Source organism: Sus scrofa, chromosome 7, assembly GCF_000003025.6.
Source record: "Sus scrofa isolate TJ Tabasco breed Duroc chromosome 7, Sscrofa11.1, whole genome shotgun sequence".
Lineage (NCBI taxonomy): Eukaryota > Metazoa > Chordata > Mammalia > Artiodactyla > Suidae > Sus > Sus scrofa.
In genome coordinates, this window is record NC_010449.5 from 41,523,212 (window position 1) to 41,538,817 (window position 15,606).

The 15,606-nt window shown below is 44.4% G+C and overlaps 1 protein-coding gene and 1 long non-coding RNA gene across 12 annotated transcripts in view; one reads left to right on the forward strand and one right to left on the reverse strand.

Moving 5' to 3' along the window:
• PLA2G7 (phospholipase A2 group VII) overlaps nt 1-8,172 on the reverse strand; it is a 43,232-nt gene extending 35,060 nt beyond the window's left edge. For 2 of the 9 annotated variants that reach the window (NM_001322807.1, NM_001113013.2), the window contains 1 exon segment: nt 7,569-7,747. Coding sequence is in view for 1 of the 9 variants with exons in the window: in XM_021098278.1 (XP_020953937.1) it covers nt 8,016-8,094 (79 nt within the window). In the remaining 8 variants the exon portion in view is untranslated. 9 annotated transcript variants of the gene reach the window in all.
• LOC110261533 lies at nt 6,176-14,725 on the forward strand. 3 transcript variants are annotated; one of them, XR_002345752.1, is made up of 4 exons: nt 6,176-6,781; nt 6,959-6,999; nt 8,505-8,598; nt 11,723-14,725. It is a non-coding gene; the product is annotated as an uncharacterized LOC110261533 (long non-coding RNA). The 3 variants fall into 3 exon arrangements; XR_002345750.1 differs by having other exon boundaries at nt 6,176-6,999; XR_002345751.1 differs by having other exon boundaries at nt 6,176-6,999; nt 8,539-8,598.

Below are 15,606 nucleotides of genomic sequence, written 5' to 3' on the forward strand. Positions count from 1 at the left end.
TACAGAATTAAGAGACTGATTCATTTTCTTATGTACCCAGATATATAAAAGAAAAGGGGGGGGGACATGGGAAAAAAACAGGAATGAGAAGAAAGAAAAAAAGAAATATAAATGTTTACAAAGTTCATCTGTTTTAGAGTTTTGTATAGTCGGAAACTAAAGGTAATTTTTTATCCTTTTTTCTACTTTTCTCTTTTCCAATATTTTCAGTCAATGAGAATATTTACTGTAAAAAAAAAATGGCAATTTTTAAAACATTTAAAGCGTGAAAATTATTTTCTCCAATTTTGGCTCCTGAACCACTAGAAAAAGTATCATCCTGCAGATCAAGCTCTTTAACTGAGAGCTCCGAAAACACATGCTTTTTAGTGGATTTCGCGTCTGCCACTGAAACCACAGGTTCCTCCTCAGTCTTTCACATCTCAGCTGAGATCTCCATGTAGCACCATGGCCTCTGCTAATCCTATTTCCCCCCATCTGTCACTGTTACCTTCTCATCAGGCATCTGTTCCCTTTTTGAAACAAGAGCAAACCAAAACAGGTGTCTACTCTCAAGTCCAGAGTTTCTGTCAAGAGCTGAGGAATGATTCTGAGAAATCCTGGCCAGGGTGTGTGCCTTACCACTTCTGTTACTGGGGAAAAGAAAAGAAAATGCTTTTTCGTAAGTATCAGTACCCTCTTTGTCAAATTCTTCCTGTTTTTAACTATTGGCATGGAGCATCTGGCAGTCAGAATAATGATACTCCCCTTCCTGGGAAAATAAAAAAAAAAGTCCATCCCCCAGATCCTATGAATATGTTAAGTTACATGGCAAAAGGGAATTAAGATGGCAAGTGGAATTAAGGCTGCTGATTCGTTGACTTTATTTTTTTATTATTTATTTATTTATTTGTCTTTTTAGGGCCGCACCCGTGGCACATGGAGGTTCCCAGGGTAGGGGCTGAATCAGAGCTGCAGCTGCTAGCCTACACCACAGCCACAGCAACACCAGATCTGAGCCGCATCTGAGACCTACACCATAGCTCACAGCAATGCCAGATCTTTAACCCACTGAGTGAAGCCAGGGATTGAACCTGCATCCTCATGGATACTAGTCGGGCTTGTTACCACTGAGCCATGACAGCAACTCCCACCTTTCAACTAAAGTAAAGAAAGTGGCTTAAATATCTCAAAATGGCCCCAATACCAAGCAATAATTGAGGAAGAAGATAAAATTCTCTGCTTCAGATATTTTACAATAGGATGAAGCAGGAGATGGTCAATCTTCCATCCACGTATTGGAGCAATCTAGTACTATTTTTAAATTTTTTAAAATATTAGCATCTTTTGCTGTTATTTTACATTACTATTGCATGGTCATTGTTTAAAAATTCAAATGTTAGGAGTTCCCGTTGTGGCACAGTGGGAACGAATCCGAGGTTGTGGGTTCGATCCCACAGCTCAGATCTGGCGTTGCTGTGGCCGTGGCATAGGCGGGCTGTGGCTCTGATTAGATCCTTAGCCTGGGCACCTCCGTATGCCACGGGTGCGGCCCTAAAAGAAAGACAAAACAAACAAACAAATTCAAACATTACAGAAAGGTGCAATTTTGACAGCCCAAATCTCTATAACGCTACATTTGTTTCCTCCCCTGCTCAGGCACTGGGAAAGACTCCTGCTCGTGATTAGAGGTAAGTGACTTCATCTATTTTTCTATAAGCAATATTTTTAAGGAACTAGATCCTTGTTTGAAAAAGAAAAAAATAATGTACTTCATTCTGAAATGGGACAAAGACAGCTAGAACATCATTCTGTAGCAGTAATTCTCAACAAGGGCAATTTTGTTCCCCAGAAGACATTTGGCAATGTCTGAGGACATTTTTGGTGTCACAACTGGGAGATGACCGCTCCTGGCATCAGGTGGGCAGAGGCCAGGGATGCTGCTAAACATCCTACAAGGCACAGGACAGACCCACAACCTAGAAATACATGGCTCAAAAGGTAAATAATGCTGAGCTTGAGAAGCCCTGGTCCAAAGGGATGCAGGTAAAACCATAACTTGTTCAATAATAAGGAAATATTTATTCCATTGTGAAAAAGGCTGTAGGGAGGCAGATGGCTGGTTAGGACAAGGAAGAACATTCAAAATAAACAGGCTAGGAGTTCCCCGAGTGGCTCAGCAGTTAATGAATCTGACTAGCATCCATGAGGACGCAGGTTCAATCCCTGGTCGCGCTCAGAAGGTTGGGGATCTGGCGTTGCTGTGAGCTGTGGTGTAGGACGCAGGCTCGGCTCGGATCCTGTGTTGCTGTGGCTGTGCCACAGGTCTGCAGCTGCAGCTCCGATTTGACCCCTAGCCTGGGAGCTTCCATGCATCGCGGGTGCAGCCCTAAAAAGCAAATAATAATAATAGTAATAATAATCAGGCCATTTATGATGTATGCCTCACAATGTGGGGAGAGTTCCCTGTCATAAGAAGGAGTCAAACAAGGCTAACTGGTCATCTGCCAGGGATGCTGGAAAAGCGACAGATGCCTAGGTGTGGTTGGACTCTGAAGTTCCCCCTTTACTGGACATGTATGATTCCATTTAAAAGCATCAGCAGGGAGTGCCCATCGCGGCTCAGTGGTAACGAACCCAACTAGTATCCATGAGGACGCAGGTTCGTTCTCTGGCCTTGCTCAGTGGGTTAAGGATCCAGCATTGCTGTGAGTTGTGGTGTAGGTCACAGACACCACTGGCTGGATCTGGTGGTGTTGTGACTGTGGCGTAGGCCAGCAGCTGTAGCTCCTATTCAACCCCTAACCTGGAACTTCCACAGGCTGTGGGTATGGCCTCAAAAAGATACATAAAGATAAATAAATAAATAAAAGCATCAGCAAAAATTTCCTAATTCATACTTGGTAATATTGAATTGAAGAAAGAGAAAAGATAACACCTCCTCTATTACTGTCGTTTTCTTTCTCCTGTATTGGCTAATGGTATCCAAACTTGATGAGGACATTATCACAAACGCATGACACTCAAGTGACTTCTGCAAAAAAGTCTAAGGCCTCTTATCTTGGGCACACTAGATATGACTCTTGTGTAATCATGTCACCACCCCAAGAAAAGGGACATGGTCCAAAAGGCAGCATAATAAGCAGTTCCCTATTGTGGGAACAATTTAATTTTAGAAGAATTTATAAGTACAAGTATTTAACAGCTCTACGTAAAATAAAATTACTTGATTCGACTCACATTTTGGACACGGGAATTCAGACGCCTCCAGTTTGCAAAGGTCCAGATGTTTGGTACCCTATATGGCTTTAGAGTCATAAATGATAAGTTAGCTGAGACCCCCTGGGCAGTTTGTGGCCACACTGGAAGCATCCTGGTACCTTCCACACCAGGTAAACCCCATCTTACTGAACTGGTGGAGCTTTAAAGACTTTGACAAATGAAAAGTTTATTCAGAGCGACAATAACCCAACAATGACCAGACCGATGCTGAAGGAACAAGGCAACAAGTCACATGAGGAACAGCTGGAGGAACTAGGGATGTTTACTCAGGGGAAAATCCAGATGGCACATGACAGCTACAGTTCTCTGGGAAAGGGATATGCTCTATGTGGATTCGGACTGTAGGCCTCTGTTAGCCAGAGCTTTTCAACAAGTACCGTATTTTCCCTATCAGAGGAGCAATTTAAGCACAGGTCTATAGGGAGCACCGTTGAGGATATTGCAGAAAGAATTCCTGCACTGGATGAGGGTGAATGTGGATTGGATAACCTTAAATCCGAGGTTCAAGATCAGAAAGTCCCCAGCCCAGAAACTTGTAATGTGTGTAATAGAAAAGCAGTGGTGGGAGTTCCTGTCATGGCTCAGCAGGTTAAAACCCCAAGAGGATGTGGGTTCGATCCCTGGCCTCATTCAGTGGGTTAAGGATTCGGTGTTGCTGCAAGCTGTGGTGTCAGTCGGAGATGTGGCTCAGATCCTACATTGCTGTGGCTGTGGTGTAGGTGGTAGCTGCAGCTCCGATTTGACCCCTAGCCTGGGAACCTCCATATGCCAAGGGTGTGAAAAGGAAAGGAAGGAAGGAAGAGAGGGAGGGAGAAAGAAAGGGAGAAAGAGAGAAAAAAATGAAAAAGCAGTGGTAGAGACTGTGGCAGAGGGGTCCATCTGAAATGGTCCACCTTCTCTGAGGAATGACAGCTCCATGTAACAGATCTTTTTTTTTTTTTTTTTTTCAAGTAAAGCTGGAAAACCATATTTGTTTGTAAAACCTATGGGTTTTTAAAGGAGAGCATCTAATTCAATATATCAAAACATGATATGAGTCAAACAGAATAGATCTGTCTGTCGCTTCTGGGAGAAACTGTAACCTCTCGCTTAACGATGCCCTAATCACCCCCAACCCTAAGGGGCTACGATGGCAAATAGGGCAGAAGAGAAATCATACAGATTCTAGAATTACAGTCACATTTTGCCTGCAAGTTGAATCATCAGCCTGGCCATTTTGAGCTGAAATTCAGCTGCACCGACCAACAAATAATTAATGGGGTCCGGTAAGGGAAGACAACCAGGGAACATTAAGTCACTAAGAGGTACATTTTCCACTGTACACAATGCAAATGAGGAACGGCCTCTGTGTTCTTCAAAACAGGTGCCTCTCCTTCTAGTAAGATGCAGGTCAAAATGGGGCAGGAAAGAGAAAACAGGGCTGCCTTATTGTGGCAGTTAGCTGTCCAGCTGCTAAAAAGGTCAGTCCTACCCTAGTTGGCAAGGAACTTCGAAACGCTGGCCTGACCCTCTAAAACTGAATCAGTGATCAACTAGGAAAAGTTCAAGAGTTTCCTCTGAGAGGCGATACTTCACTAAGGGAAAAATCCTCCTCAATTCTGGTTCCTGGCCCCCTCCCGAAATTCTGCGCCACATACAGCTTTTCAATTATCAACCAATCTTTGCACTCACAGATCTCTGTCCCCAGCCACATCCAGGACAAGGGCAAATCTGATAACTGAAAAAAATATATTTTTCAGTTTCCAGATTCTATTTTGAATTTTATCTTAGCACACTCGAATTTCAAAAGTAAGCCAGCTGTTATGCTCATGTTAATTTCCCTGCATTCTCTGATGGCACTTTTTTTGTTTTTTGTTTGTTTGCTTTTTACAGCCTCACCTGTGTCATATGGAAGCTCCCAAGTTAGGGGTCGAATCGGAACTCCAGCTGCTGGCTTACACCACAGCCACAGAAACCTGGGATCCGAGCTATGTCTTTGACCCAAAACACAGATCATTGTAAGCCGGACCCCCTAACCCACTGAGTGAGGCCAGGGATCGAACCTGCGTCCTCATGGATGCCAGATTAGTTTCCACTGAGCCATGCCAGGAACTCCTTATGTTGATATTTTTAAAACTACAAACCTCTATTTATTACACTGTGTCTATTCATGTGTTATGAGTCACTTCTGTAACATGAAGCAAAGTGACAGGGCGAAGAACAGGTGCCCAACTTCATAGAGAAAGGCAGTTAAGAACACACTGCTCATTCTTTCAAACTATAAAACTTCCTCGGAAGTCTCGAAATTCTGGAACAATACGATTTTAGAGGCAAATATTCCCCTTCAATGTCTCTTCACATCTTACTTTCTCTTCAATGATGCACTTTTTTTTTTCCTGCTTTTTTAGGGCCGCTCCAGCGGCATGTGGAGGTTTCTGGGCTAGGGGTTGAATTGGAGCTACAGCTGCCGGCCTACACCACAGCCACAGCAACCTGGGATCCAAGCTATGTCTGCCACCTACACCACAGTTCACGGCAACACCAGATCCTTAACCCACTGAGCGACGCCAAGGATCAAACCTGCGTCCTCATGGATACTAGTCGGATTCGTTTCCAAAGCACCACAAGGGGAACTTCTCAATGCTGCACTCTTACAGAAATTTCTCACTGTCTCGAGAAGTCAGGGAAGTCAATTATCAAGGGTCTTCAAAACAAAAAAATTCAGGCTTAAGGTGAATCAAGGTATAAATAACTTGATGATCCGCGTTCCTTCCAAAATATCCATTTTCTAAGGTGTCAGGGAAAGGAATTCAGATTCCTTACTCCAGCTGACATTCCCAAGGTGCATTCCGGGCACCTAGTTAGCACTTTCTTTGATGCTCTATGCTGAGAGCTGCACAGAGGGTGGCATATCGCCCTAGACTGCAAACCTACCTGGGTGAGGGGACATTTGCTCACCACTGAAGTGCTAAGGGCACAAACACACAGTGGCCAAGGAAGTGAGGAACCAGCCGCGAGGGTTCTGCTTGCAGAAAGCTCCCTGGAGCCTCAGGCAAGTCCTTTCACATCTCAGGGAGGATTTCTCAGCTGTTAAAGGCATGGCTGAACCAGATTAAGATCCCTCCCAGTTCTTCTAGTCCTGCACTCTCAGTGGCTTGAGTATGAAGGGCCCAGTTCCAGGCAGAGCACCACTCCAAGGCCGCAGCTTCAGCTCCGCACGAATGTCGGGGGAGGGGAGTGAACGTTCAGTGCCCACGTGCAATGAATGGAGGCAGCGGGCTGGAGAAGGCCACATCCACGCTGTCTCACCAGCTTCAGCATCGCAAGCAGAACTCCCTCCTTGAGGAATTTTCCCCGGGTGCTGGCAGCTCACCAGGGCCGCCTGGAGGCCAGAAGGTAATCCTTCCCTTTCAAATGGACCAGGCCCATACTCACCGCCCTGATCCCTAAATTCAACGTTAACCCAAGATCAACACTAGGTCAACACTAGCTCCTATTCACAGACCAACCTTCCAGCTCAGCATTCTTATTAAGGCCAAAGGTAATTTGTGCAAGACTGATTTAATACAAATCCCTCCCAAACCTGAACGCGGTTGTCCTTCAGAGGGGGCCAGCTCCCTTTTAGGAGCCCACACGCTTCTTCCTCCTCCCGCTCAGCCCCGCAGCCACCCCAGGAACCACAGGTCTAAATGAAAATTTGACCTTTCTGGTTTTGCAGCAAGAAACATCTATGGAGGCTCCAAGGGATGATGAGGGAAGGTAATTGTTTTTCGCTTTCTGATTCTGTTTGTTTCTCTAAAAACAAGCCTCCCCCTGACTCAGAGTAGCGCAGCCGGGATCTTGCCTGGGAGGCAGCGGGGAGCTCCCGGTCGTGCGCAGCAGGCAGGAGGTATGGCTTTACTTTGTTGATTCTGGTCACGCCGCCCCTACTCAGAACTGGGCTCCGCAAGGAGTCACACTCCCCAGAGGGAGGTGTGTGCCTGTTTCGAGCCCGTAAGTAAGAAAACTCCCCGTGCTCCGGGTTCTCCCAGCCGGATTCCCTCTCAGCACCGAATTCTTAGGGTTGCTTCTGGCGAAAACATTTGGGAGAAGTGGGTTCGAATTCCATCATCCTCCCTGCAAAGATCCCAGCGCTATTCGGAGGGCAGCGGGGACGGCGAACCCAGGTCCGGCCCGGAGGCGGGGGCGGGTGCTGTCCCAGCCCCGAGCCGCTCCCCGGCTCCATCCTCCCATCCCCCATCCTTCCAGCCCCCAGCTCCTCTTGCCACCCCCACCCGCCAGCCTGCGGCCGCCCCTGGGCTACCGCTCACCCCAGGGTCCCTCCTCACCCGGGCGCCGCGGGGAGCTGCTCGCCGGAACCCGGACCGGGCTCGTCCACCCTGCCCGCTGTTTGCTAGCTGCAAGTACGGCAGATTCTGCCGATCTCGGTCACCGGGTCACCGTGACCTCGGGACGGGAGGCGGGAGGCTGAGCGCAGCCTTCGCGGTCTGTCCGCGGGGCGCGGTCTGGCGCCCGGACCCTGACCTCGCCCCGAGCTGCGGGAGGAGGGACGGGGAGGAGCCGTGGCCGCCGGCCTTCTGCCAGCGGAGGCTCTGGGAAGCGGGCAGGCTAGGCCGCCTACTGCACCCTCCCGGGGGTCCGGGGTCCGCCACCGGGTCCCGCGGGTTAACTTCACCCGCCCCCGGACTGACCCACACGTGCCGAGGGCGGGTGCTGCGCCCCTAGTTCCGGTTCGCAAATTCGACCCTGATCAGATCTATCCCAGCTTCATTCACCTCTCATCACGCCGACCTTGCTTGTTTCACAAAATTCCAGTTTACTGTTTCCACCTGCAAGCTGCAATGCCCTGCGCATTCCGCTTTCTGGTCTAGTGCGTGTACACTGGACGCCAGCTCAGGAGTTTGTGGACGATTCTCCGGGTTGGAAGGTCTGCCACTGAATTAGTTTCTTTTTTCCCTGAACATACAGGAGAGGGCAATCAGGAAGCGCTTTTATGATTTGAGAGGAAATGGTGGGAAAGGGGGCTATCTCATCGCTCAGTTTAATCCAATTCTTGGAGATTTAACTGAAATCCCTTCCTTCATTTTCCAGTGCCTTCTTCTCAATCCACGTTTCTGAGTTAAAAATATTCATTAAAAGCTTCAGTTAGACTCAGAGAAAGTAATTTAAAATTCATAGGTGGAGTTAATATTTTGTATTTGTAACTAGAGATTTTTTTTTTTTTTTTTTTTTTTTTTTTTTTTTGCTTTTTGGCGAGTTGACAGGACTGTAGGTGAAATTTATTATATTTTTATTCAGAGGACTCTGCATTAAGAAGGCATGGACTATACCTCCTTTTTTATCAGTGGCTTGACTTTGGTAAGTTCTTTATCCTTTATTCGGCTCAGTTTCCTTATTGGTAAAATGGAGATAATTAAAGGATATTAGTCAGAGGCAACTTGTGAGAATGAAATGCAAATGTATGCAAAATGCTTAGAATGGAGCCTGGCACATGGGAAGTATTCACACTGTTATCTAATATTATACCTTTAAAGAAGCTGTGACTTATTTAAACCTAACAGTAGATGCAAATTTAAAGAAAACTATCTCAGCCTAATGACAGTTTCTTGTACTTCCTGGACTAACCTCCTATAAAACAAATTGCCCCAGAGGAGTCATCTAAAATGGTACATGGGAGTTCCTTGGTGGCTCAGTGGGTTAAGATCCAGCATTGCTCCTGCTCTGAGTCTGGTCACTGCTGTAGAGCAGGTTCAATCCCTGGTCCTGGAACCTCCACATGCTGTGGGCACGGCCAAAAAATTAATAGGATAGGATAGGATAGGATAGAATAGAATAGAATAGAACAAAGTAAAATAAATAGTACATGATGCCCTATCCAAGAAATCTCCAAAGACCTTTCCCTTTGATCTTGTGGCCAGATGAAGATTAGGGAGACACACTGTGACACCTAAAAAGTGGTGAGAACCTAGACAGAACCCTACCCAGTATCCTGTGGGAAAGGAATCTGAGAGAGAACGGATATGTGCATATGTATGACTGGGTCACTTTGCTGTACAGCAGAAATTATTACAGCCTTGTGCATTAACTATATTTTAATAAAACAAAAAAAAAAAAGCAGTGGGCTTTGAAAGCAGTCTTGAAGGCAAGTTTGAAATATTTTCTTTCTTTCTTTCAAGGCCAGCTCTATGCCTTCTCCCATTGTCATCAGATCACACTCTCTGTGGATGTCACTAAGCAGGTTGGCACTGAGCAGGTTATTGTCCTGAGAAGGTGCCCAGTGTGGGGTTGCCAGATTTAGAAAAAGAAACACAGGGTACCCAACTAAATGTGAATTTCAGATTTTAATTTGAAATTCAGATGAAGTCAACAAAAAGGTTTTCATGTCAGTATGTTTCATGCAATATTTGGAATCTACTTCTACTTAAAAACTTTGTGCGGTTTATTTGAAATGCAAATTTAATTGGACATCCCGTAATTTATCTGCCAACCCTAGTATATTGAAATTAATAAAGAATGGGCCTCACATTCCAAAAGGATGGCATGTCAACATAGACATGAAGATTATAAGTTAGGTCTGATATGGGTCTTGTTTTTATTTTACGTGGTGAGGAAAAAGTAATGTACTTGTGTTTATAAATTGATTTTTGGGGAGCTCTTTCTTACCTCTTAATTCCTACTTCAATTTCCCAAAAACATAGCCGTGCTTATTTACTCTTTAGCATGAGCAAAAATGATGACTCTGTCCTCAATCAAATTATTGGGATAAATAGTAATAATGTGCTCAGTAGTATTTTATTTTATTTTATTTTATTTTAATCTTTTTAGGGCCACACTCACAGCAGATGGAAGGTCCCAGGCTAGGGGTCGACAAATTAGAGCTACAGTTGCCGGCCTACACCACAGCCATAGCAACACCAGACCTGAGCCACATCTGTGATCTATACCACAGCTCACGGCAACACCAGATCTTTAACTCACTGATTGAGGCCAGGAATTGAACCTCATCCTCACGGATGCAGGTTGGGTTCATTACTGCTGAGCCATGACAGGAACAGCCCAACAGTGTTTACTGAGGGCAAACTGAATGGCAGGTACCATTTCAAGGATGACCAAGACACGCCCTGGAGGCTAAGGAAATGACAGTCTAGAGAGCAAGCCGATACAGGTAAACACAGGACTGTGGGTTTTCCAAGAAGTGAGTTATTAATTGTCCATGGAAGGAGTGGAAGTTAAAGGCCTCCTTACTGCACAGGAGCCAAGGCAAAGGGGCTCTGATCCAGATGAGCTAAGGAGAGAAGCCCCAGGGTGTCAGCTGTGCCTACGCCTGGAAACTAGCTCATCCTCATTGAAGTGGTTATGCTAGAGACAACAATGGGATTCAATAAAATGGAAAGTGTGATTGGGAGGCCCTTAGAAGGTAACAGAATACAAAGGGAAAAATATAAAAGCTTAAATTACTTAAATTTCAAAGGTAAAAATTTAAACTTAAAACTAGTACTCCAAGGGGGAAAATGTCCAGGAAATGCATGATGTAAGTAGGAGGTAACTTAAAATGGGTTGATTTTGAGCTATTAGGTGGAGAGACCCTTAAACTTGAAATCCAAAAATATATTTCTCTGAACAGCCCAGAGATGAAAATGTGATCTGAGTATTTCACTGGACCACAGAGAACAGTGGTCACATAGTCCAACAGTGCAAATATGCTTATTGATTTTCAGCTTTTTGGATCACCTTTTAAATATGCCAATGAAGAATTAACTATGATTACATGGAGAACGTAAATATGATTGATTTTTAAAATGTAGAAAGTAAGCAGGTAGAAGTAGGTACAAGTAAGGAGTCGGCTGGAGATAAGTTTGAGTGACTAGGGGTCTCATTTTATTTTTTCTTTTTCAGCCACACCCACAGCATATGGAAGTTCCTGAGCCAGGGATGGAATCCTAGCCAGAGGATTGTGATTTATGCCACAGATGCAGCAGTGTCATATGCTTTACCCACTGCACCACAGCTGGAACTCCAATAAGGGTCTCATGCTAAAAAGATAAGAGTCAAGAGATAATGTCCATAGTTAGTAGAACAAAAAAATAAAGGTCTGGATGCTTTATTTGTAACTTTGCAGAGGAGAAGATGCAGCAGAGGGCCTGAGTATAGAGATGTACGTCTATTAGGGGAATTAGGGAAGAGAAAAGATAGGACCAGGGTCTATGTGAGCTAAATACTCACTTTCCTAGTAGAAATTAACTAGACCGTACCTAAGATGATACACCAAGGAATAGTAATATAGCATATTATTTTGTAAACAGGGAGATCCCCAGATATCTAGAAAGGAAAATCACTGGGTGATTAATCTTTGGGAATTGGGCTGAAGCTGGGTGGGTTGGGGTGGAGACCCTGGATTTTCTCTGTTGATACTATGGTACTTTTAACTAATTGAGGTATGTGCATGATTATACTGACTAAATATTTAAAATTTTTAAAATAGGATTTGTGAAAAGGAAGGCTTCACCAAGATGGCGGCTTTCAAGAATGCATAGGAGTTTATCCAGAAGGAAGAAGGAGGCATCCTACAGAATGTGGGGCAGGAGCCCAGACATGAAGGGCATACTTTGGGAATGTCCAGTTCTCCATTGTGATAAGAGCATTGGTGCATAGACAGGCTGGAGTAGATGGTAAGGTGAGCCAGAACTACTAAAAGAATCTTCTGAGTAATACAGTGGAGTTTGGATTGTAAGCTCCTTAGACAGGAACTGTGACATTCCCCCCTTCCCCCACTCCCTGGCATCCAATACAAAGCCTGACCCACAGTAGGTGCCCAATGAATGTTTTCTGAATGAATGAGAGCTTTCTTGGAGCGATGAGGAACCATCACAGTTTTTAAGCAGAGCCATAATGTTACTTCTTTGGGAAAGACAATTTTGTACTGAAAAAAAGATGATATTGGGCAAACCAAAAACAGAGGAAGAATTAGGAGGCTGTTAGGCAAAGGATGACATAAAATAGGATAGTGACAGTGGGAACTGAGATTGGAAGATCTACTTGAGACTTTTGAATGAGGTTGGAATGACCATAGGAGATAAAGCAGAGGGATGAGTCCAAAACAGCCCTGAGATTTCTTGCTGGGGAAACCAGGTAGATGATGCAGCCACTGAATGAGAAAGAAAATTAGGGAAAAGGGTCAGATTGTCAAACTGGGGTAATAAACGCAATTTTGTGTATATTGAGTTTGAGAGACCTGAGAATGACATTTTTATTTTTAATTTTTTACTTTTTTGTCTTTTTAGGGCCACACCAGCATATGGAATTTCCTGGGCTAGGGGATCAAATTGAAGCTGTAGCTGCTGGCCTATGCAACAGCCACAGCAATGCCAGATCCAAGCCACATCTGGGACCTACACCACAGCTCATGGCAAGGCTGAATCCTTAACCCACTGAGCGGGGCCAGGGATTGAACCCCCATCCTCATGGATACTAGCCAGGTTCATTACCACTGAGCCACAATGGGAACTCCTGAGAATAATGTTTACAAATTGTGGATCTTAAACCACTCATGGCTTATGAGTTGATACAAATATTTTTAAATGATCCATTTTAAAGTGTAATATATATGTTAAGTTTATTGTCGTTTCATAGAACTTTCATTTCCATAGCATATATATATATATATATATAGAACTGACATAAAAATATTTTCTACTGTATATCAGGAAAATAGTTTGAGACCCTTTGCTCCTGGGTACCAAGTGGTGTGTGAAGTCAAGAGAGCCATCTGTGCACATTTTCCAACTTTGTATGCAGTGACTTCACGTGAATGGCTTAAAATCGGGAACCTCATGCCACAGAAGTCAGAAAATACCACCACATGTGATTTCCTCCCCTGTAGTGAGCCAGCATACCTCTGGGTGGAACCATCTCATGGATGTTAGTTATGCAGGTATGAAGGTCAGTATAGAGACCTGGGCAGAAGTCATTTATTTGGAAATAAAAATACTGAGAGTGCATGGAATTGGCAGGGAGAGTTTTTTAGAAAGAGTAAAGAGAGTAGAAGATAGAATTCTACAGAACATCGCATTCTGTGGAAGGTAGGAGGAAGACAGGGGAGTGAAAGAAATTGTGAGAGGTTGTCAAAGTGGGGATAGAAAATGAGAGAGAGAGATGTTTTATAGAAGTCAAGAGAGAAAGGAGTTTAAAAAGTAGGATCAACCCTGTTGATTAAATAGTATGGACTGAGGAAAGAGCTATGAGATTTCCTAGTTAGGAAGGCATTGGTGACCCCTAAAACCAATTTTAGTTTAACAGAGGGGTGGAGGCAGGAAGTCAGTAAGAGAAAGAGGTGAGGATGCCAAGAGAGTAAGTGTAGACTACTTTCAAGACATTTTATAGAGAAGGAAAGGAGACCTGGCTGTAGACTGAGTGAAAGGAAAGCATGAAGAGAGTGAAAGCCTGCTTATGAGATCTATCCAAGGATACCTGAACCCTCCCAAGCCCCACGGTGGCTGGAACCCACGCGTTAGTCATGGAGTCAGTCTGTCTGGTGATGTGCTTTCCCCATTGATGTTTGTAGGTCCAGGAATTAGATCAGAGAGGAGGGTTTCTGGGTTTGGAAACTGGCTGAGCAAATTGACCAGAAGTGATGAAAATGAGGAACCGATGCTAATTTAAAAAGAGATTTCTTTTCTAGCTAAGATGTTACACAGTTGACATGACACATTCGTATTGTTAGAAATCTAAACAAAGCCAGGGAACAAAAGATGGACTATGAGGGTTCCCCCATGGCCCCTACCTCATTAGGTAATTATGTAACAATTTTGGTAGATATCTTCTAGATGCTTCTCCAGAGGTGCGTGTAGTAATTAAGAGGCCTGAGTCAGGCAGACCAGGGCTTGGGTCCAGTACTGCTTTAAGGCCTTGAGCAATGTACATAGTCTTTTAATCCCTCAGTTTCCTAATCTGTAAGATGGAAGTATCATAGCATCTGTCTCACAGGGGTGCAGTGTGTATTAAAAGAGATAATGCCCATAAATTGCTTAGAACAGTATTTGGTAAGCACAGTGATCACTTGACATATACCTATACATCTCTACACACATTTGTGTACACACAACACACACGCCCCTATGGGAAAGAGACCTCAGATCTGTATGACTACACATGTACATACATCACATGAGTAAGGAGGAAGACCTGAAAAATGTTGGTGATTTGAATGGGCTGGAGGAAGCTACCCTAAGGCAGAATGATGGAAGGGGGAGGTGGAAGGTCATGGTCAGAGGATGGAGGTGGAAGGTCATGGTCAGAGGATGGAGTTTCAAGCACAAGACTTCAGGGGGGAAGCACTTCTAGAGGATGACAGGTCCCAGAAGGCAACTGCTCTACGTTTCGAAAGTGGAGAGGAGATGAAGAATCTTTTCCTCACGGGAGTTCCTGTTGTGGCTCAGTGGTAACGAACCTGACCAGTAACCTGAGGACGCAGGTTCCATCCATGGCTCCGCTCAGTGGGTTAAGGTTCCAGTGTTGCCATGAGCTGTGGCATAGGTTGCTGACATGGCTGGATCTGGCATTGCTGTGGCTGTGGTGTAGGCCAGTGGCTGTAGCTCGCATTCAATCGCTAGCCTGGAACTTCCATATGCTGCACCTGAGGCCTAAAAAAAGACAAAAATAATAATAATAATAATAATAAAATAAAATAAAAAATAAAAAAACCCAGAATACTTCATTGAGTATTTTAGCCCATTCCACAATTTCTCATCCAGGTTTAGGCTTCATTCCTCCTTGGCAGTGTCTCCATGCCTTCTGTAGATTTGGTTTACTTCTGGACTCCTGAAATTGTAGATGTCACAACCACCTTGTTTGCACACATGCCGGACTCTAAGCTCGGATTTGCCCTAACCCGTCTCCAGAACATTTTTCCTTGCCTAAGTCATTGATCTAATCCCTCTTAACCTCATTCAAGAGGTAGGAGGCTTTGTGCTGAGGCCAAGGTACCTGGGGTTCTCTCGGGGCACTGTGATTCATAGTCACCTGGCTCCTTCATCTGGTTGCCTCGTTTTTTGATTCTACACGCATGCACCGTGTCGTCAATTCCCTCCTCCCCATGGCTGCTGTCACCACCCTAATCAAGGTCCGCAAAAGCTCTGCCCTTGACCATCACAAAAGGTTTCTTTTGTTTGCATGAGTTAAAGGTGCTCATTCAACCAAATCTAAATTCAGTGTATATTCTTTTAAACTCTTCTCCACATAAACGAGTGTATATACATATACATACACTAAATTATTGGTCATTTTTATAAGATATTTTTTGTCTTTTTTAGGACTGCACCCATGGCATATGGAGGTTTCTAGGCTAGGGGTCAAATCAGAGCTACAGCT